The sequence below is a fragment of the Polypterus senegalus genome, chromosome 13, assembly GCF_016835505.1.
Source record: "Polypterus senegalus isolate Bchr_013 chromosome 13, ASM1683550v1, whole genome shotgun sequence".
NCBI lineage: Eukaryota > Metazoa > Chordata > Cladistia > Polypteriformes > Polypteridae > Polypterus > Polypterus senegalus.
Window position 1 is genome coordinate 70684775 of NC_053166.1, and position 24346 is coordinate 70709120.

Consider the following 24346-nt stretch of genomic DNA (forward strand, 5'->3'; position numbering starts at 1 on the left):
TTCTTAAGCTTTAAGTTACAGGCCACAAATCCCATATCGGAGAGTGCTGTCAAAGCATTAAAAGGCTAGCTATTTTAAGGAGCTGCCTCCAGCTAGACCTCACTGTTTTAAGTTGGCTTTTTGCACAGTGTAATTGAGACAATTCATATAAATTGTGTTGAGTGGAGCAATGGTAACATTATTTGTCTTGTTTTGTTCCTTTCGCCTGCTTATTTCATCTTGATTATGTGGCTATTGTGTCTACACCCACTGTTCTCCCCTACTCATTTCGTGTAGCTAGCTGGGCTCACTGAATAGAGGAGATGAGAATGAAGAAATCCACACACACGATCAGTGAACCAATAGTTAAGAGGAGGGGCAGCAACTTTGCTTCATTTCATACATCGTTTAATGTCCTTTTGTATGCAACCTGCACATTCCAATTTTTCTGTTCTTTAATGGATTTTTAGATAAAGTGCAAGGTATGTTTGCATACCATTTTTTAAAGCAATACATTGAAAAGTACTTCCCCTCGTAAAAAAATGAATGGTGCAGATATTGAACTAGTACCATAAATAAAAGTTTTATGCCTGTGATTTTGTTTTTCTTTCTGCTACTTCAGCTAAATGTTCTGATTAGCTGCACAAGGTTATGAAGCCTACAGCAAAACTTGATGAAATGAATCCTTCATCATCTTCTTTGTTTAGACACTAGTTGGTGAAATAAAAGGAATGTTTAGTATCTCAAAATAAATACTGCAGGAGAAAGTAATGAACCGCTTTATAGTTGTCTCATCTGAAAGGATGTGGGGTAGAGGAGACTGGAATATATTTGTTTCCTCACCAGCAGACATAGCAAATGTCCAACATTAGAGCCATAAATGCCACTTATCCTTCCCTGAAGCAGACAAACAAGTGGATAACTCAAGAACCACTTCTCACTGTTAATTATATTTACATTCCTTTATAATGAAATTTCATGATTTGGTAGGAATTTGCCCAGAGGCTATCGTGACTGCAGCTTTGTTGATCCTTGAGCAGAGGCTTTTCTCCCCTCTCAAAGATGCTTTGTATTATTGTAACCTTCCTGTTTTGTATGCCCCTGCATCATAAATCTCTGCGTGGTCTACCATGCCTGCTGATTGCCTACCAAGACAGATGGTTTATCTCTCTTGCACATGCTTCTCGGGAGAATAAGTCTGCCTGTGCCCAGTAAAGCAGGAGCATAAAAGCTGGCACTCGGATACTGCCAAGTTTGTCACAGCCATACTACAGGGACAAAACAAACACAATAACCAAAGCTCTTTTATTAGTCATGGAGTTTTGTAGGAACTCTTTGAATAAGCAGAATTGACCAAAAAGCCTCTTGTCTAGTAAAGAGTGTTACCATATAAGAACACATTTTCCTGTCCAACTTATTTTGCCTTGGTTGTGTCTCTTGACATATTGACCATTGATCCTTTTGAGTTGACCTACAGTCTACACTGTTGAAGGATGCAGCTGATAAAGTAATCGGCTAAATCTTTGAATGTTCTTCAACATTCGTCTGTTTTCCGAATCCACTCATTGCGGGATAGGGTTGCAATTCCAGCAGCAGTGGGCACAAGACAGAAGCTATCCAAGGGCAGTCTGTCACTTAATCAGAGATGCACAAATCTACACACCCATGCTTACTCTTCAGACTCCCCTTTTAGCTCTAACAGTTACTGCAATGCCCAAAAACACATGGAGATCCTGGGAGTGCATACAAAGGCCATATGGACTGGGGAATCAAAGGTAATCTTTTGGAGCAGTGCCCGAGTATACGGAAACATATTTGTCATCTGTCATTTTTATACAGTAATAATGACCTTCTATTGTTATTGAAATGGCTTTTAAAAGTTAGATAACTTCAAAATCTGGCACCAGATAAAGAGAACGTTCCTGCTTTACATCCATTGCTGCTGGGATGGGCTCTAGCCCCTGAGAAACTGAACTGGATTAAGTAGCTTTGACGATTAATGGATGGATAATTTATACTAAATGATTACAGCAGTTAGTCATTTACTCTTTTGCATCTGTACTTAATTTGCCGAGTAAATCCACTTTCTGGTCAAAATTTAAATAGAGAAAGGATCCTTAGATAAAGTATGCAGCGATTCAAAATATTTCTAGCTTGGAACACAAAACACACCTTAGAAGAGCTATACATTAACCTTGCATGAGTGTAAATTAATCCTATAAATGTGAAGTAAACCAGAAGTTCCAAAATATACTGAAGGCATAAATTACCGATAATAAAAATCCAAATTTATCATAGACATCCAGCTTGAGAACCTCAGGCAAAATTGTTTAGATTTTTGATTAAGTGCATAATGTATTGAAGAAGCAAAATAGAATTCTCTTAAAAGGGACAATTTTATTTTCAGTCTTTTATGGTTCAATTTTTAGAGTAATTAAAATCAAAATAAATTTTCATTCAAAAGTCATCTCAACATTCCCTTGTAATGTGCGTTACTTTTTGTTAACTAGTTAACACAAGTGTAAAAATCTCTACCCGGTGATCTCACAGCCTTGAATACTGTCAGCCCTTGACATGATGCTTCAGTACTGTAATTTTTCAGGAATGGTGGGATGTCGCCACAAAAACAGGTTTATTTATATTGAGTTATCTTGGTGCTTCTCAACAGTCACCTCAGTAATTTCTCAGACATCCACTGAATAGATACTGGCAGCCTTCCAGAGCATTCGAGCAAACGTTATTTTACCACATTCTCAAATCTGCTGATTCCCAGTAGCGTGATTGGTTGAAGAAAATATTGTCATTTAATACAGAAAGAACCCCAGTGAAAACATATATCATTCAGGAAATACAAAAGCGAAGTAATGATAAAATTGGGCATTTGAAAGTCATCATTTACTGTAACTAACAAGTAATAAAAGTGCATCATTAAAGTTTAAATATTTTAAGCTGTGACTCATGTAATTCCAGAATGACACTATTTTTGTTTTATTTTTTATTTTTTGTCAGATTGATGATGTAATTGACGAAATCATCAGCTTGGAATCAAGCTACAATGATGACATCATGGGCTTTATTGATCCTGGCCTGCAGCTGTCAAACACAGTAAGAGCAATTCTTATTAAATTGTAGAGCTTCCATCAGATTGCAAGGTTTATTGTCACAGTGTATTCTTTACTGTTAATAATTGAGTTTTGTATTTACTGTATATATATTATTTACATAAAACAGTAGTACTAGGGTGTTGTAGATTGCCTGAAGAAGGGGCCTGAGTTTCCTCGAAAGCTTGCATATTGTAATCTTTTTAGTTAGCCAATAAAAGGTGTCATTTTGCTTGGCTTTACTCTACTTGCATAAAACAGTAAAGACATTTACAGCTGTGTAAATATCAAAAAAAAGGAATGGTTAAATACAATTACAGAAGCACGCATTTCATTATTCATCAATTTTAATCAATGAAGATACAGGGCCACTGGGGAGCACAATCTTTCATGACAGTATTGGATGCAAGCCAGGCGACATCACAAAAGGGATGCTAGTGCTTCCCAGGGCATTTGCTCACACCAGGTCATAGTGGAGTCTCCAGTAAACCTAGCGTGTACATCATTAGAGAGTGAGATAAAACCAGAATACCCATGGAAAACCACACAAACATGGTGGAATATGCAGACTCTACATACACTTGCCTGAGCTGTGATTTCAGACGAGGACTCTAGATATATAAAGTAGTAGCACTGCCCACTATGTTCTTTATAACATTATTTTAAGTCAATAGCCTCATCTAATTCAACTACTTTTTCTAAAGCAATATATTATAGCCGCTTGTTGTTAAAGCTGCTATGGGCTCAGCAGAATTCCTTCAATTATGTATCAGAATAAGTAAATTCAGAAAGTTAATGCATGAAAGTATGAAATATGATTTGCTGTCAAAAGCGTTTCAGCAAACACATGTATCGGGAGTATTCAGTGTGGCCTAGTATGTAATACATTAGAACGGAAACCACTTGGTGGCAGGTCCAGTGTGTAGCGTTGACACTGAGGACAATGTAAGCAGGGCATGTAACCTGCCTGTACTTGAACTGTATTGCAGATATGCATACTTGGGAAAAAATGTGTAGGACTATTCCTATGTGTTTCTCCTATATTATTATAGCATACATGATATATGTTGAAAATGTGGAATACACCTTTAAGTAAATGAGACAGCACACCAAGCAGTTACTTGGTTCAAGGCTATCACTGAGGGGAGTTGTTAGATTGCTTGTGTCTGTGTCATAAATCATATGAGCACAATGAATAAGAGAGGGGATAGAGATCAGCTGGTATTGCACAATGTACCCACATTAGGGCTAGATCTTGAATTACGTGAAAAATAAATATAAATGTAGGAACAAATATAGGAAATAGTGCAGCAGAGTTAATTAGGGATTTGTTGTTAAAGATGAAGTCAATTATGATAGCGATGTTTTGCACAAGTCTTAGTAATTTAAGAGTAATATTTTAAAGTGAATACCTTTGGAAATGGGGAGTAGAAGATGGGAAGTAACTGGACTGATCTGATCATGGAACCTTCTGTCTATTGAAAGGTGAGCTGCAGAGCTTTCAAGTGTCTTGTTTCAAATAACATTGCTCAAAGTTTGTAAACCAGTTAGAGCAGGCAGGCAGTGTGGCCTAGTGAATGAAGAACTGGACTGTATACCAGTATTACACACTGTAAGTCACTTAACGGGTAGTTGCTACATATAATGTGTGATGCAATCAAATAAACCTAAAATAGAATTTTGGGGACATCTGACGAATTGGCAGCTGCCCACAGAGCCTGACTGGACTGTTTTCAGTTTGTCCTTGTGCAAGTCAGCCATATAAATTCTAGTATAAATATAAATCAGAAGTTAAAGGGTCTCCACATGTAAGGTCCATTACAGAGAAGTTAAAAAACTAATGGGCATTATCATTTTTAATGGATAGTGAAGCAGCAGTAACGGTAAAGAAAAGCAAAAAAATGTTAAAAAGAATAAAGACCTGAATTTCCTATGGTAAAATATGTGAAATATAAAACAGTTCACAAGTGAAGCTTCACTTTTATAATCCTAGCCACACTCATTCATAATCATGGTGAGATTAGAGTCTGCTGAACTAAGAAGAAAAAGCTTTACTCTGCCAGTTAAATTTACCTCGGGAAGTTAAGATGTATATGTTTCCTCCTGAAAGATCTCTGAAGAAAAGCAAACTAATTCAGAGATAATTTTAGATGTGGGTCCAAGATGGGCGGGACAGACTTCAGGATAAAGCTGCAGGAAGTCTCTCCCACCCAGTGTGCTAGGAGAAGATAGGTGGTCTGCAGAGACAAGACAATTGGAATCTGCCATATATAAGGCGTCCACATGTACATGGGTGCTTTTGAAGGAGAGGAAACCAACAACAAAAATGCAGGTAGAAACATTTGCTTCACTATGAATGACCACATATTTACTGAATTTGCTGACCATATGTGGCTCACAACAACGTTTCTTAGTTTCAAATAGAAATAGTTGGCTTTTTTCATCTTCACAACTGAAGGCAGTGTTTCCTTGTCCTTTCAGTGTAGCACATATCCTGTAGTCCAGAAAAGCTCATGTTTACTTATTTTATCAGTATTGTTATGCATGGTGATGAAAATTTAACAAAGTGCTGTCATCCTAGGCACTACAGAATTTCAAAAGCACATATGTTTTTGTATAGTATACAGTTTTCGCTATATTGTGCTTTTTGCCATTTTAGTTGCCTTTGTACATTGGAGAACAAGAATGATGTAACAGCTTAAACCCCTAAATACTTAGGTATTTACTTGTGTATCTGTGTCTCACATCAGGTATTTTTATAGTTTCTGTTTTTGTTGCCTGCATGTAGCAGTTCGCATGTACCTTTACTAATGTACATTTTCTCACTTTTGAAAACTGTTAAGTGTTTCTGAATTATGAATGTTGTGCTATTTTAAAAAAAATCTGAAGTGAACTCATTATGGCAAATTCTGTAAAGGTCAAAGAAAATTAACAGATCCAACTTGAATCCAATGAAGACTCCACTCCATTCTTGCGCCTTGGCCATTTCCTGCTCCACTGAAAAGCCCACAGACTCATTTTCTTAATGTCATTTCTGATTCCTAATTTGTTTAACTTTAAATGTTCAACCGAACATTTCATATCTTTTCTCACAATAAACTAGACAGTATTCTTTCCTTTGGCAACTACCAATATTTACTGCCCCAGGGATTCATTACTTCTTGTAAGTAAAACTACATCTCCTGGTAAGTCCCTGACAACTTCATCTTCATGTAAAATCAACCTCTTCTGTTGTACTGATTGATGGTAGAACTGTAAGGTATATTACAGGTAGAATACCAGAGCTCTAGGAGTGTGTCAGCCCATTACAGCCTTTCCTGTCACCAGATTTGCTCTGCTCCTGACCCTCACCCTTCATCTTGTAGGTGGTGGTCTCACATCAAGGCACCACACAGCTTTGTTTAGGCTAATTCTAACTGAAGGAGTCAAGTGAGTTGGTTTGGGCATGCAGTTAGAGTGCCCTCAGACACCTCTGGAAGGGGATAATATATGGTTCACCAGGCCAGGACTTGCTATATCTTATTAGTCTGAGTGGCAACTTGGGATTCTTTAGAAAACTTTGGAGAAAGTTGCTGGGGATAAGGAGACCTGGTCAGCCCAGCTTAGCAGTTTGTCACAGGGACACTCGCCAAGAACAAACGTGATGATATGATGATGATGGAGGTTCCTAATACCCTTTCACGAACCCCTCCCCCCAAACTGCTGGATTTCATTCTGATTTCTGAATTTTATTGGATTCCTGGCTTAGTCAAATATTATTTCTCACATTTCATATTTATTGAGCTAATCTAAAATTTTCCTACAGAGCTTGCTTACATTTTATAAAAACTATAGTTTATATATGTTTTATATACAAAGACATTAGTAAGTTTTTCTTGCCTAGATTATATTATTTTGATATCTTAACTAATTTAAAATGTTTAACCATTTGGTTGCTATTAAGGTCTGGAATGACATTGAAGTAGATTATCTTTAGTTTTCATTTTCATTATGGATCTGGTCTCCTGTTTTTTTTAAGCTGCTTCTTTTTCGATATAATAAAGGGAACAAAGCCTACTGAAAAAAAAGAAAATATTAATCTTTCTAGATATGAATAAAGTCACACTCTGCAGTGTCTTTAACTGTTTAACTGTGGCTAAGCTTAGGTTATTGCTGATGCTTCATAGATTCAGCTTTCAAGGTTCAAATCCCTGCCTTGTTGTGTATACAGTTTGAACATTTTGGGCAGATCATATTTCAAAGATGAGTCCGGTTGAGGTGAATTGGTAATTCTACCTTGAGTGTGAGCATATGAGAGTGGGAGTGATAGCCCCCTGTTATGTTTTGGCCTAGGGTTGGTTCTTTCCTTATGCACCATGCTGCCAGGATAGACTCTACAACATTCCACCCCACCCCAGCCCACTTGACATCTGTTATTTGAAACAAGCAGGTCTGACAGTGTTCACAAATTATGACACAGGGGACCCCATATCCAAGTCTAACTAGACCCACTTTAATATATTTTTGATATTTCCTGAGCTACTGCATGTGCATATTCCTTTTTGAAGAGTTAGGCAAAATAATTATTTTGTTCGTTTATTTTTATTTTAACATCAATATCACTTTCAAGCATTTATTGATCTTTACTTGTAATTACTTGCCTTCCTACTGACTCTTATGTTTTCCGTATGCTCATACATTCTTATGAATGAATCTTGTTTGCATTTTTCATTCTTCCACTTGGACTGTTTCTTCCTTAATGCACTGCATTTGTTTTAATAATTTTGTCTTTTAAATATTAGCGAGTACACTTTGAAAAGTTTATGTCTTTGATTTTTTTTTTCTCCAAACCTTCCTTCTATTTACACGTATTGTTTTGTCTTGCGCTTTTGTCTTTTTAAAGTGTACCTTCACTATTTCATTATTGTGATAGTTGCTCTTAGTGGATCTGTTCCTTCAGGCTCTCTTGTTGTGTCTTGATCTTCTGAGAAGCGGTCTGCAGAGGTGACTTGACAGTGGCAAAACAATTTTATTTAGTTTCCACAGTCTATCTTCTTTATGCATTGCCATAAAGGTTATTTGTTTTATATAAGTGGCTGGTTTTATTAAGTACCAGTAGGTAACTTGTGGTTTGGGCTTGTTCAGCTGAAAGGACTTGCCATCTGTTAAATGACGTTTTCTTCAAATCTTAAATGATACTTGGTTCCATGGGTAATGTCATATAAGTATAAAAACAGAGAAAAGGAAAAAACAATTTAGACAAGCAGTTGAGATTAAACAGAGAGATATGGCAACATCTCAAGGAATGGTTGAATCCACTGGGAGCAACAAACGGAGATAAGTTAAAAAGTATGTTGGCTAGGTCATGTACTGTATACGTATGTGTCTGTGCAGTTTTATGTGATATTCTGTTCTTATCCCCTCTCTTTGTATGCTAACTGCCCTCTTTAATATAGAAAAAGTTGTATGCAGTAAATCAAAGAACTGCGCTATTATAAAGCCTATATTAAAATTTGCATGTAGATTTATCTTCAAAGAGCAAAAAGTTAATTAACTGGATGCTGTTGGTGTTATTTACAAGAATAATTTTTCCCTGCTATATTTTTACTTTAGTTTTTTTTAATGAAAAAAGTATTTTATTCACAAAGTAAATGTGCATAAAGACCTGCTGTATGAGAGGCACTTTACTTGTTAAAAACTTCCATATGATCTAGGTGCATTTCTCATGCCCTTAGTAGAAATACAATCAACTTAACCTGAACTTTGACAGCATAATTTTTCTGAATTGCGTGCATAGTGATGATAGCATCCATGAGCTTGTTTATCTTGGCAGAAATATTTCTGTGACGAAGCTGTGCCGAAGTCCCAGTCCTGACCCGATAGTTAGGGTTTGTTATTTATTTAATTTCTTTTTTGATAGTTAGGGTTTGATGTTTATTTTATTTCTTTTTTTTGATCAGCTTCCTGTTTCTGGAACCGTACTGGACCTCTACAACCCTGGGGTGGCAGCCCCAACAATTACAGTAAGCAACTCATGTCCAGCAGACTTGCCAAACATCAAGAGAGAAATGACAGGTACTAATGGTGGTATGCAAACTTTTCTAAGATCTCAGGATAGTATTTGCCAGTGGAAAGAGTGGATCCTCTGAATCTAATATTCTTGTGTCTTGCTGTCATGTTCCAGATGCAGAGGCAAAGGCCTTTATTAAAGAGCGTCAAAAGAAGGACAACCACAACCTCAGTAAGTGTGCCGTGTTTGATTTCAGAGCAGACCCTGCAGCATTTTCTGTTTCTGTTTGTGATAATCTTTTTATTATTATGGCTATCCTCTTACATAACAATCATCTATCCTGGTTTTTGTGAAAGCCTACACTTTTGGCCTATGGTACACAAACATCATTCCTATTTCAGTGATTTGCCTTTTAACTTTGGTCTTCCTGTGATGTCTGCTATATTAAAATCTATACATTTTGATTAGGATAGTGACCAGTTTGTCATGATCATCTGCACCCCTGTAATTAACGTAAACCACATTCAGTCCATCACCTTGCTTTATTCTAAATCAACAGGTGTAACTCTCATAACAACTCACCCAAAATTATTTTATTCATTCATATTTTTTTTTTCCAGTTGAGAGAAGACGGAGGTTCAACATCAACGACAGAATTAAAGAGCTGGGGATGCTTATTCCTAAATCTAGTGATCCGTAGGTCAACATTTTATTTATTTGATCTGTTAAAGCGGTTCAGAAATATCCTAGTTTTATATTGCACAACCAATGAAAGTATGCTCTGTAATTAACACATTCACTAAACAAGTTTACATTCATCCATTTTCTATACTCACATATTTATGGGTAGGCAAAATTTATCCCAGTAACAACACGCTTGGTGTAGAAAGTAATTTTGGACAGCTACACATACAGTGTGCCAGTTTATAAGAACAAATCTTTGGACTGTGGTAAGAGACAGTTTCTTAGAGAATTTCACCAGAAACAAGGATAGATAATTGAAAGAATCAAATTAAGATTCTGGTACTTTGAAATAACAAATGCTCTACTTATGCTGCCATACTATTCTTTACAAGATCAGGTCATCAGATATTTAATTTTCTTAAATACAGAAAAATGTGTTAATTAATTTGCTCATTATTACACAAAGAGTAGTGGGGTGGCGTTTGAAGCTGTGACATCAGTAGCTTTGATCATCAATATTGAGATACCACAAACAGTACTGTATTTACCAAAACTGTGTCTGATTATAGATTGCTTATGCCATCTGTAGGTATGTACAACAAGTCGTGACAGAACGGGTTTGATTAACAACAGAGTAAAGTCTTGTGCAGAAGCTGACTAGGCAACTTAGTGTTGTGGGGAATTGTATGGCAGATATTTCTTTCATTCTCTGCATTCTGGTTTGGCAGGGAGATACGCTGGAACAAAGGCACAATACTGAAGGCTTCAGTTGACTACATACGGAAGCTGCAGAAGGAACAGCAGCGCAGCAAGGAGATCGAGACAAGACAGAAGAAGCTGGAACAGACCAATCGCAGCCTGATGCTCAGGATCCAGGTATTACACTGCCCTTTGCATCTGTCTGCCTGAACGGTCTACACACAGCTTAATTGCTGTATGTGCATTTCATTTCCACCACACCACTTGAAATTATTCCATACATAACTCGCCCCATTGATGATCTCTCTATTTTCATAGAGCTATCAACACTCTTAGTCAGCAGTTTGCCTAATGTTTTGTCCGAAAACGGTGTCAGTTTCCCTATACAGGTAGTCCCCAGGTTATGGACATCTGACCTAAGACTTACGAACGGGCCCGCAACTGCGAAGGATGTGCCTCAGTAACTGCTGCTCCGTCACACTGCAGGCGGTGGCTGGACGAGGGCTGGAGGGGGGCAATTTCGCTGCTAGTGCAGTGTAGTGTCCCTTGGGTTGCTCCCAGTGGTGAGCCATGGTCCATAGTCACCGGAGCCACAGCTATCGCTCGTGTGCAGCACGTAGGCTTAATAAGGAGGTTCGCTGCCCGCCCACTATGCCGCTGCAGCTACTGCTCCTGACTGGACGCAGACTGGATGGAGCGGAGGGGGGCGTTTCCCCACACGGCTGCCCCGTTCATTCTCGATGGGTGGCTGGTAATGCTGCAAGCAGTGACCTGGTTGTGGCTGAACAGAGGCCATTGAGGATGAAAGGGGCGGCGGGGGGTAGCATTGTAGTGTGCCTCGGTTGGCTGCCTGTTGAATGGGGGCGGTGGTGGGCGATTCACTACCCGCCTTTGGCCGCATTGTGTTCGTTCTTGGTGGGCAGATGCTCTAGCCAGCATACTGTAGTGGAGGTGACTGTGTGGTGGGCGAATGGTGAATTGCCCCTCACTGCCCCCATTAATTCTCAATAGCAAGCCTGCTTGTACTGTTACGCACATAGCAGGAAGTTGTCTCTTGTCAGTACATCAGACATGTTGACAACGGGTGCCTTCCTGCTGTGATAGCGTGTACAGTGCTGTGCAGAAGTGCTCATCTTAACCTTTTGTCTTCACCCTTCAAGAATGTATCTGAAACACAAATCTGATGCAAGTGCTGGTGATACAGTAAAGAAGAGAAAAACCATCACCATTGAGAATAAAGTAGAAATAATAAACAGGTCAGAGAGAGGTGAAACTTTATTATTCATTGGCACAGCACTTTGTTACAGTCGGTCAACAATAGCATTAATTAAAATAATGTACCTGTTCCGACTTACAGTGGTGTGAAAAACTATTTGCCCCCTTCCTGATTTCTTATTCTTTTGCATGTTTGTCACACAAAATGTTTCTGATCATCAAACACATTTAACCATTAGTCAAATATAACACAAGTAAACACAAAATGCAGTTTTTAAATGATGGTTTTATTATTTAGGGAGAAAAAATCCAAACCTACATGGCCCTGTGTGAAAAAGTAATTGCCCCTTGTTAAAAATAACCTAACTGTGGTGTATCACACCTGAGTTCAATTTCCGTAGCCACCCCCAGGCCCGATTACTGCCACACCTGTTTCAATCAAGAAATCACTTAAATAAGAGCTGCCTGACACAGAGAAGTAGACCAAAAGCACCTCAAAAGCTAGACATCATGCCAAGATCCGAAGAAATTCAGGAACAAATGAGAACAGAAGTAATTGAGATCTATTAGTCTGGTAAAGGTTATAAAGCCATTTCTAAAGCTTTGGGACTCCAGCGAACCACAGTGAGAGCCATTATTCACAAATGGCAAAAACATGGAACAGTGGTGAACCTTCCCAGGAGTGGCCGGCCACCAAAATTACCCCAAGAGCGCAGAGACGACTCATCCGAGAGGTCACAAAAGACCCCAGGACAACGTCTAAAGAACTGCAGGCCTCACTTGCCTCTTAAGGTCAGTGTTCACGACTCCACCATAAGAAAGAGACTGGGCAAAAACGGCCTGCATGGCAGATTTCCAAGACGCAAACCACTGTTAAGCAAAAGAACATTAGGGCTCGTCTCAATTTTGCTAAGAAACATCTCAATGATTGCCAAGACTTTTGGGAAAATACCTTGTGGACTGATGAGACAAAAGTTGAACTTTTGGAAGGCAAATGTCCGCTACATCTGGCGATAAGGAACACAGCATTTCAGAAAAAGAACATCATACCAACAGTAAAATATGGTGGTGGTAGTGTGATGGTCTGGGGTTGTTTTGCTGCTTCAGGACCTGGAAGGCTTGCTGTGATAGATGAAACCATGAATTCTACTGTCTACCAAAAAATCCTGAAGGACGGCCATCTGTTCGTCAACTCAAGCTGAAGCGATCTTGGGTGCTGCAACAGGACAATGACCCAAAACACACCAGCAAATCCACCTCTGAATGGCTGAAGAAAAACAAAATGAAGACTTTGGAGTAGCCTAGTCAAAGTCCTGACCTGAATCCAATTGAGATGCTATGGCATGACCTTAAAAAGGCGGTTCATGCTAGAAAACCCTCAAATAAAGCTGAATTACAACAATTCTGCAAAGATGAGTGGGCCAAAATTCCTCCAGAGCGCTGTAAAAGACTCATTGCAAGTTATCGCAAATGCTTGATTGCAGTTATTGCTGCTAAGGGTGGCCCAACCAGTTATTAGGTTCAGGGGGCAATTACTTTTTCACACAGGGCCATGTAGGTTTGGATTTTTTCTCCCTAAATAATAAAAACCATCATTTAAAAACTGCGTTTTGTGTTTACTTGTGTTATATTTGACTAATGGTTAAATGTGTTTGATGATCAGAAACATTTTGTGTGACAAGCATGCAAAAGAATAAGAAATCAGGAAGGGGGCAAATAGTTTTTCACACCACTGTATATACAAACTCAACTTAAGTACAATCCTACAGTCACTATCTCATACATAACCCGGGGACTGCCTGTATAGTATTAAAAGTTGAATTCTCTCTTTAGAGCTTAAGAACATTAAGCATTTGAAAGAGAGGAGGCTGTTCAGTTCAATAAGTTTATCTAAGTTGTCCTAAGATCAAACCTAAATACTTTTTTAAAATTGCTAAGGTTTCTGCTTCAACTACTTTACTTTGTAGTTCCAGATTCCCATGACTGTTTGTGTGAAAATCTGGTTCATTGCTTTCTTCATAAATACACTTCCCATTAATTTCCACTAGTTTCCCAGGGCCTCATTAGACTTTGACTAAACAATAAAAATAGTTTAGATTACCAGAAAACAAATTTTCCTTAATAAAAAGCTATCTGTGCTGGAATCCAGAAGGTTGCCGGTTCGAATCCCCATCACTGCCAAAAGAGATCCTACTCTGCTGGGCCCTTGAGCAAGATCCTTAACCTGTAACTGCTCCAGGGTCGCTGTAAAATGGCTGACCCTGCACTCTGACCCAAAGGGGTATGCAAAAACTAACAAATTCCTAATATAAGAAATTGTATTAGGCAAAATAAAGAACAAAAAAAAATCAAAGTCATTTATTGCGTTATCATCCATCCCTTTTCCTTTTCAGGGTTGTTGAAAGCTAAGGCCTATACCAGCGGGCACTGGCCTTAGATGAAATGACGGCCTCCAGAGATCTTCCAAGTAATGTAATTGCACATCTTTGGACCGTGAGATCATAGAGAAAGCATATATAGATACAAACACCACATACAGAGTGTTAGGAGCAGTCCAAGTTTGTGCTAAGATTTTAGTGACGAAAGTGACCAGGGGCCTTATGTATAAATGGTGCGTACGCACAAAAATGTAGCGAACGAACGTTTCCACGCTCAAATCGCGGTGTGTAAAACCTAATCTTGGTGTAAAGCCACGCACATTTTCACGGTAGCTCCAACCCTGGTGTACGCAAGTTCTTCACTCGGTTTTGCAAACTGGCAGCACCAAACGTCAAAACAGTGCTACTGTTTCTGTGTGGTTACCCTTTCTTTTTTAGATCCATATCCCTGACGCAGCTTTATGAATACACTGAAATTAACTGCATATTGTTTATTAGTTTAAAGCATCTGATTGTAATTAGCCTGTAATAATATAATGGTCCAGGGAATAGCCAAAGTATTCCAAATACCATAACTGCTTTAGCATTGTTACTCTCACTGTACCACCTTTTTCTTCTTTCAGCTGCTCCTGTTAGGGGTTGCCACAGCGGATCATCTTTTTCCATATTACTCTCACTGCACCACTCAGAGTATTTATATCACTGTATCTGAGTGTGAATCACAGATCTGCAGCAGCTGTTCGGAAAAAGAATTATCGCTATACAGCATCAAGCACACGCTGCTTCAGCCATGCTGTCTATTGAACTGATCTCACACGGCAAACGCTTCAAAGCCTTTCCTGTACGGACCTCGCGGTTCAGCAACAGTTTCATCCCAAGAACTATAAATGCACTCAATCAGTCCATCAAGTGATCCTTGTAGAATACTTTGTACTTGTAAGTAAAAATACCTGACTGTAAACTTGCACTACAGTTATAATATTGCACAACCTGAGCCACTTTATAAAGTGCATATTTACATATGATGACAATATCATTTTTAAGATGAAATGCAGCAAAATGTTTATTATATTACACAGATAAAACTTTAACTTCATTTAAATAATCTATATTGTTAATAATTAAACATGTGAGGACACGGTGCCACAACGCTAGAGAAGAGCTGGCGTTCTGTTCACAGATTGTTCCTGCCTCGCACTGTATTCTGGCTGGTGCTGACGCGACACTGGAAGGATAGATGGATAGAATAATTAAACACGTACTACGAAGTTATTTCAATGTTCCTTAAAAGTTTTGAAGAATCGGCGTTCTAAGCTTACAGATGTGGCGACAGGGTATTTGGAGAAAGAAAAGTAAGGACAGGAATTTGGGGTTAGTACGTTTGAGAGAGACAGTTCTGCTACAATAAAGTATTTCATCGAAGGTCACGCAGCAAGCATCTTGCGTGAGACATAAACAATCACTGCGCCACCGTGTTCCCATGTTTAATAACATACTTTCATTCCAATCATCATGAAAATGATATCACGTATACATCTCAGTATTTTAATTGTTCAGAGAGCTGTAATATCACAAATGTAATGGATTCTGTGTCCTGTTGAAGGAAGAGAAAACTTGTTTAAGAAGCACGTAGTGCAGGGGTACTCAAGTTTTTGAATGCCGGTCCACATTCAGTTCGCCACCAACCATCGGGGTCCGCTATAGCCAGGTTTACCGTGTAGGACTGTAGGTGTAGGTCTGTAGGAGGCTAGTAATAGATTCAACGCAAATGAGAACATTTTTACAGAAGACCAAGACATGCACAAAACATGGAAAACAATTTTAAAAAGTCACATGACTACTTGCAATTAACACACCAATTACAACAGTTGGTACGTAAATGATAGTCACTTCGTGTGAAGTGTGAAATTGTTGTTTTGATTTCATAATGGCAGCATAGTTTGGTGAGTAACCAGTCAGTGCAATTCTCATTGCATTCCCTATGTTTCATCTTGATAGTTTTCATAGTGGAGAACGCACACTCACAAGAATATGTTGAACCAAACATAGTGAGCACGGAAGTCACCAGTTTATTTGCAGCAGGATACTGAGAATCTGGAACAAACTTCGACCAAAAAATTGTTATGCCGACTTCGTTCAATTCTGAGTCTTTGAAATAAAAAAAAGAAGCTTAGGAAGAATATTCATCTTAACAATGTTAATTCTTCCAGCTAGAGTAAGATGAAGGGTTGACCATCTATGCAAGTCTTGCTTAATTTTTTCCATGCAGACGGCAAAATTTTGTTGATAAAGAGTTTTATATTTACTTGTGATATTTACCCCTAGGTATTTAAACTGATCTGCGATGATATACAGGAAGGTGTCCAATCTACTATTGTATGCTTGAGAATTCACTGGAAAGAGCACACTTTTATTCAAATTAATTATGAGACCAGAGATCTTTTGAAATTCTGTAAGTGCTGTTAAGACTGCAGGCACAGTATTTTCTGGGTCTTGTATATACAGTACCATATCATCTGCATTAGAAGAATTAAAGATCTTTAGATCATTAGATCTGAATTTGAAGAATGTTTTATCAATACATTTTATGATTGCCTTTGAGAAACTTGCAGACCTGGATTAGGTCCCCAAATAGCCATTTTTTCTTAAGACCAAAGACTTTTAACTCCAGTTTGAATTAAGGCATGTCATTTTATCCATGGATGCACATGATTGCTCTTTGTCATGCTTTTGCTCTTTGTCATGCTTTTGGAATCATCTTGATTTATTTTGTGTAATTTTTGGTTGCACTAGCATTCTTAATTCATTTATCATTCATTTTTGTTATTTTTGTGTTGCCATCACATCCTCATTTTATTTGCTATTTTTCATTGGTACTGCCAGTTTGTGAGTTGGCTGCATTGGCATGTTAATTGCAATAATGAAGCCCATTGCTTATCACTGGTTAGTGACCAGAGATCTCATCTCATCCCCCATGTAAACGACGGGGTGGCACTCAGTAGTTTGGTCAGACTTTGGATCAGACAAAGTACTAGCAAGTAGCAAGGAGAACAATGAACAATTATATTTAAGCCTTTTTGACAATTTTTTTTTTGACTTGTTGTTAGTTGCTGTTAGGATTATTTTAGTTTCATTTTGGTTTTCAACAGTGTTTAAAGTCAAACTCCTACATATCTAACAATTATTGTCTTGCTTGCGTTTTTTGAAGGCCTGTCAGTTACTGGGAAATTACTTAGAACAAGAAAGCTGTTCACTAGTAAATGCTCTCCATTCTGTTCTGTTGGTTATTTTAGAAGATATTCTGGTATGCTGCCCAGTATACTGCAGTAGATCTTTATTCTATGACCTAATCACATTTTTCTAACCTTATTCTTTCAGGAGCTGGAAATGCAGGCCCGTATGCATGGCCTTGTCACCCCAATGACACAGACCCAGCTGGACCTTGGTTCATCTGAGTCACAAAGTTCTAACCTCCTCTCAGCTACCACAGATGATGGTGCTGCAGTCACTGGACCTTCTTCTGCTTTCCTTGCATCCCTCCCCTCTACAGGAGGGGAAGTCAACTTGACAAGCACTGCACTTGACTTAGACCACCTAAACTTCGGAGACTTGGAGGATCCATCAGCTGGAACCTTTCATCTGGGCCTGACATCTAATATAGGCATTGATGACATTCTTATGGATGATGGCACCCTCTCTCCGGTAGGAGCCACTGACCCTCTACTGTGTGCAATCTCCCCAGGAGCCTCAAAGACAAGTAGTCGCCGCAGCAGCTTCAGTATGGAAGAAGATTCCTGACATCCAGTTGGTGCTGTGATTTAGACCTGGCAGTACTTGTTAGAGTTGGTGAGGCAAGTTGTCTTTGCCAACATAGTGAGGAGAAATGAAAGAATAGACTGACTTGCAAATATAATCTACAGGGAAAACTGACCAGCATTATGGTTACTGTCTTGAAAGGGACATGTGCTTAGCCACTGCGAAACTTAGTTCAGATCTGTACATCCATATAATTCTGTTATGTGTAAAAGAAAACTTAAATGGACACGACTGTAGTGTCATTTAAGAGTCTTGCTTTGTACAAAAGCAGACAGGAAGCTAATTGTGTGTCAGTTCCATTCACAGTTTGTGAGTTGAAGTGATGTTCTCAAGGGACAGTAACAGATTCCAATGCTGTACCACCTGCATTAGATAGTCCCGCCAGAGTAGCCAAGGAGTTTTTTTACAAGTTTGTTTAAGCATAATTTGCCAAAAGTTGCTTTGTGTGTTGTCTTTTACTGGTCCCTAATCTTACAAAGGGCCAACATCATGTCCCAAACAATCAGTGTTGCTTCAAAAGTTAAAATATTACCTGTGAAAATTAAGATGTTTGTAGGTCAAGTTTATGTATATGTTTTTTTTGTAGTGTCTTCCAGAAACATCAAGAAGGTAAATTTTTACAACCGCAAACATTTCTGTATACAATGTAACTTGTCGTAACTGCCCAATCATTTATAGCACTGGGCTTTGCCCCCATCCCGTGTCAACACTGCAACACATCATTTTGTCAAACAGAACATTTCAATTTTTTCATGTCTGCACCCACCACTAGGATGGATATGATTGTTTTTTGAGGCGCAAGTTGATATCTTGGGCTTGGCATGAGGTGTATGTCTAGTTTCCTCATAGCTATGCAGGATTAAAAAGTTGCAGAAGCAGCAGGTCTCTGTCACCATATGGACACCACATTTAAATAGTCGCACAACAGTAGAATATGCTTGTGAAGAATCATTTTACAAAATTCAAATTTGAGACAACTGAAATGTGTATATTATCGAGGTGGAACATCACTCCATTCAAATGTATGTGTATGTATGTAAATAATATATACACATAAGTACACTATAATGTACTGTGGAGAGAGCAAAACATGACAGGGAATCCCAGGACAGACTACATTTGTGACAGCATAAACATAATAAACACCTGAAAAGAAAGAGAGAGTGAAGGCGAACTCTGTCCTTTTTCATACTCTTTCATCTGTATGTCAGGATGTGTATGAACAAACCTACAGGTGTAAGTCATAGCAAGAGTGCAATAAGAAACTCTAAAACGATCCCATCATACCAGTACCCTTTTCAGTAATTTTGTGTGTTAGGTTAAATTTATAGTTAATGACCATCTCAAAGCAAGATACTCGCCATCAACGCTGTCCCAGTCTCACACTTTATATTTTTACAGCGGCATGCTTTCAGAAGACACTGATCGAAACACTCCATTGCATCACTCTTCTCTTGCCCACCTAAACTGACATGTTTTGAGGACGCCCATGAGCACACATGCTGCATTCCTGTTGGGGCATCAAATAAGGTGGTGACTTTGTCAATTACTTCATTGAAAGCATAGATGTGGTAAAGTGTTCAATGCAAAACATCATAATGCGGTTGTTGACACATATCAGCACATTTTTTAGACTTCTTAGTCATTTATATACAGTACTATAGTTTAATTATTTCATTACATTTCCCTGCAAAACAACATTTGGCAGATGAATCTTAAATTATTTAGGAAGCATGGCATATAATGGAAAGCTTACAGCAGGCTGTTCTAGATGACATCATTGAATTGTGAAAATGTACAGCTTTATGAAGGTAATCCGTTCCTGAAAACCTCTTTGTAAAGTGAATTGTCATAATGTTAATACTTAATTACCATTAATATAAACAGAAAACATTTTAAGCATTCACTGACCCCAAAAAATGACCCTCCCCACCATTGATTTGCCCAGATAATACCAAAATACATGAAACTTTACAGATCTGAGTTTGTGAACGGGCATCCCTAACGCCACTGGCTGCAGTGTACCATGCTTAGAATAACCGTGAGGAGGATCGTGTGTTAGCACTAGTGTCGCACCTTTGAAAAATCGCCCCAGACTTGCTCTTCATAATCATGAGGAAGGGCATCAAATGTGTTTTTCTTTGTCTATCCAGATTTTTGTGAAGTCCGTACTTAAGATGTGGTGGTAGTCAATCTGAAGTTCGTCAGGAACCACAACTGAGATTGACGTCTTTAATTTTTGATTGATCTGCATCAAGGAACACTATGTTTATGTTACAAAGTTGATCCAAGCCAGTCCTTCCTCTGCAAAGTGACATGGCATGGTTTGTTCATTGCTGCTTGACATTAGTTGCTCCTAAAGCACTTCTCTTAGTTACTGATCACACATCTGAGCTCAGTGAGGTGCTATGTAACTCCCTAAGCATTATTTATCTCTGTTGACACCTTTCATTCTCTGTTGGTTCCTCTTGTAGCTCAGATGATAGATGATATTGAAACTGACATGTTTAAGCAGTTGTGCCATGACAAACTTTGAGGAGACCGTAGGCATTCTCTAAATTCTCTTTGTCCACCTTTTTTGAAGCATGACATGTCCTGGTCAATGCTTTTTCTTTGGCTCTTTACTTCTTAACTCCCACTTTGTTAAAGAATCATGAAATAGCATCAGAGATGTTTGATCAGATTAGCAAAATATTCCACTTTCACACGCAGACCACAGAGGAAATCCCATGCCTCCATTATACCAGTCAATATCTGACTCTGGATGATTGTGTTCTTTGGTTTGATAGGCTCTGTCATTGGTCTTTGAGAAGTACAAATTCCAAACATTTTCCGAACCCACTCAATCCAATCGTAGGGTTATGGGGGGACTGTACCTCCTCAGGAAATTGGAGGCCCAGAGCCCATCCTACTAGATGATAAATCACAAACATCCCAAAGAAAGTCCATTATAATGTGTTTAGTAAAAGACTTTACTTATTCAGTTGACACCTTTATCTAAATGTCAATTCACACCTACTAGGATGTTCTCCTTCAGGAAAGCCATGGACTGAAACACAGTTGGCTGCTAGTTGTTCCTGGTTGAGCTTTTTGTTCTTTGCACATATTCATTCATTCAATTGTAGAACATTCTAGAGTTTTCTGAGTGAACATACTGCGCAGCTATCACATTGATAGGAAATAGAGAAGAGGGTTGGGGCTGGTGGGGTGGAGGGGTCAGTTTAAATGATCCAGGCATACAGCAGATGCAGATGAAGGTTGTTAGAGGAGGTTCTTGGCATAATTATTGGTAATGCAATTCCAAGGACCGTCCTAGACAAGACCACTACAAAGAGAAGACGACACGGCTTACAGTCAAAACTAGGATGATAAATGAGTAAAGGGTTGTGTTAAGACCCTGTCTTGCTGACCCAAATCATTTTTTTTTTGAGGCCTGTCCTTATTCATTGCTGGGTGTGTGACTCTTCATGCCCTGCTTCTTTAATGTGGCCATTTTCCCTTTCAGGGGACGGCATGTCTAAACCCTTATCTTAACATTCACATTTTCTGAAGCAGGGTGTGTGAGATACATTGACGGTGGGGCCTGACAGATCCTCCTAAAAGGATTAGCATCTGGAGAACCGTTCAGTGCAGTGACATCCGAGGTGCCACCTGAGTTATTGTTGCCACTTGTACTTCTTGGTACATTTGTCTGGCAGATTTTATTTAAAGGGCTCTTTGTGGTATATTAAGGTAAAGTCGGTGATGTGAAGGATGCTGTGTGTTCCACAGAGGGTCTCTTAATGTCCTCAATACGTCCGAGTACATTTCAAAGGTGGGATGCTATGTTGGCACAATTTTGCAGGCAAATGGTGAAATTCGGCTTCAGAGTGGCAGCTAAGCAGTAAGTGAGGCTGCTTCAGCGTCCCTTTATTGTCCTGTCCTCTGTGTTCTGTTCTGTTAGCCCCTCTTGCTGGTTGATGTGTGGTAGCAGGGTGCTATAATCATGAGTCAAATGTAATAATGACATATTGCATTGTTTTTCTTATGTATTGTCTTAATTTTATGTAGGACAGTAGTCTTGGCCACGTTGGCACTCTTGGTGACCCTTCTGTAGAGCAGCTTTTATATACAGAGTGGCTTCAGGAGATCAGTAACACTCCTAAATTGTCAAACCTTGGATTTTACAAGTCTTTGTACTTTTTTTTTTTTTTCCTTTTATAGTTCACTCATCAGGGTGATCAGTTTATGTCATACATGTATTTACGTATGCATTGATTTCCTGCTTTTTTATCATATACTGCCTTAGTCAGTCACTGGGCGCCCATGTTTGGTTGGATATTAACACTTTCTAGAGATATTAAAGGGAAAGTGTTGTTTGACGATCAAGAACGGTGTGGTCTCCTCTGAAGGGGCAGTATAATAACAGCTCTTACAATCCCTTTATGAAAGTCAGAATTTATCATTTTTATTGCCATTTATTTGTTCTGGTTTGTCTTTTTTTAAGAATTTTATTATTAAAATTAAGATGTCAAAAATGAGAAATGTGAACAGTTACTTTTGTTTGTCATATGTCATAGCTTATGTGCTGTCTTGTCTTGTTTCCTTGATCAGTGACTTGAAGAGCAAAACACGGGGGGCGCTGCTCAATGCCCAAATGTCTCAGCTTCACGTTGCCTCATGAGCATCTTGGATTATAGATTAAAGTGTTTGTTTTCTCACTTTTACAGAGTCCATATCGGCACCAGTTTCCTCATTTATACTGTTGAATCGACTAGTGTCTCTGTTTTTAATTGGATTCTGTGGTTTTGGAACAATGTAGAAACTAGAAAACTTCTTCTTTCAGCTTCTCCCATTAGGGGTGGCCACAGCGGATAATCTTCTTCCATATCTTTCTGTCCTCTGCATTTTGTTCTGTTACACCCATCACCTGCATGTCCTCTCTCACCACATCCATAAACCTCTTAGGCCTTCCTCTTTTTCTCTTCCCTGACAGCTCTATCCTTGGCATCCTTCTCCCAATATACCCAGGATCTCTCCTCTGCACACGTCCAAACCAACACAATCTCGCCTCTCTGACTTTGTCTCCCAACCGTCCAACTTGAGCTGGCCCTCTAATGTACTCATTTCTAATCCGATCCATCCTTGTCACACCCAATGCAAATCTTAGCATCTTTAACTCTGCCACCTCCAGCTCTGTCTCCTGCTTTCTGGTCAGTGCCACCGTCTCCAGCCCATATAACACAGCTGGTCTCACTACCATCCTGTAGACCTTCCCTTTAAGTTTTTAGTAAAAAAAAAAAAAAAGTTATTAAAATGTACTGAACAGTTATATAAAAAATAATGTCTTTTTTTCTTTTTAACAATATTTTCATCTTGATTTTCACTATACGTATTTAGGTGTTCTAATTGTTTAATTAATCCATTGTTTTCTAATTAATGGCGCTGACGCTAAAGTAGCTGCAGCCTTTGATGATTCAATGTCATTGGCCTGGGTGTCTGCTCTACTTGTTTTTAATTGTCATTATTAAGATAAAATGAAGGGAGCAAACTGCACAGAAAAAGGGTAAAATTGTAATGAAAGCAACAAAAATGAGTTAAGCATTTTAATTCTACAGCAAAAATGGAAATATTTCTAAGTTTCTTATAAATGTAAAATCATGCTGTTGTGCTTTTTTGAATATAGAATATGAGAAGAGGAAAAAATACCAGCTAATTAAAGGAGATATCAGTGCCATCAGTTGTGCCACTGATTATGAATCTGGTTGGAACAAAAACCTGAAGCCATGGTGGGACCCCCAGGGCCGAATTTGAGAACCCCTGTGCTAATTGATGGCTGAAAGTAGCCTGCCACTATGAACTTAATAAAATATCCAAAAAAATAATAATCGACAGAAGAGCCTATGTTGCACACATCCAATATTGCAGCACTAGGTTTGAACGAGGATCATTGCAAATGTAGGACAAAGGTCAGAAGAACGTACACAAGGCAACCAATGCCAGCATTTAACTTGCGTTTGACTGCCTGCATGCCCTGCACGTGGCATTACTGAAAGTGGAAGGCGTCGACTACAAGTTGAATGGCTCAGTTTGGTAGCAGAAGAGCAGAGCAGTAGTGCGTGATGGTGCCTGATTTAATTTATCATCCAAAGAACGACTTATTCAGCTAACTGGCAATAATTTGTATTGCATAAAATCACATCATGCCATTTAATGTCTATGTTTGTACCTGAACCCTGATGAAGAGCTTTATATGTCAGACCCTTAGGAAGCAACGTATCACAAGGATGACATGTCTGCTTCCCGATCATGTGGGTTTATTGATGAAGGCATTCCATGTCAGTTCGAATTCAGATTTTATTTTTCATGTGACACTAGTAAATCGAACTTTGTATAATTGCATTCATACAATGTTCAATACAGTGTGCAGTACTGAAAAAAATAACATATAGCAGTGCAGTACGCAGTCCAGCTGACTGCTGATTTAACGGACAATCTGAGGCTTT

At 38.7% G+C, this 24346-nt stretch overlaps 1 protein-coding gene across 2 annotated transcripts in view; it reads left to right on the forward strand.

Annotated features, from left to right (window-relative positions):
* Nucleotides 1–22393, forward strand: part of tfe3a (transcription factor binding to IGHM enhancer 3a) — a 70346-nt gene extending 47953 nt beyond the window's left edge. Inside the window, exons 5-10 of one of the 2 annotated variants that reach the window (XM_039774108.1) lie at nt 2989–3084; nt 9020–9146; nt 9244–9300; nt 9690–9765; nt 10482–10629; nt 17424–22393. In XM_039774108.1, the coding sequence (XP_039630042.1) occupies nt 2989–3084; nt 9020–9146; nt 9244–9300; nt 9690–9765; nt 10482–10629; nt 17424–17843 (924 nt within the window). In that variant the 3' untranslated portion in view covers nt 17844–22393. The remainder of the gene's footprint in view (nt 1–2988; nt 3085–9019; nt 9147–9243; nt 9301–9689; nt 9766–10481; nt 10630–17423) is intronic. The other variant, XM_039774109.1, reaches the window with a different exon arrangement.
* The last annotated feature ends 1953 nt before the right edge of the window (nt 22394–24346 follow it).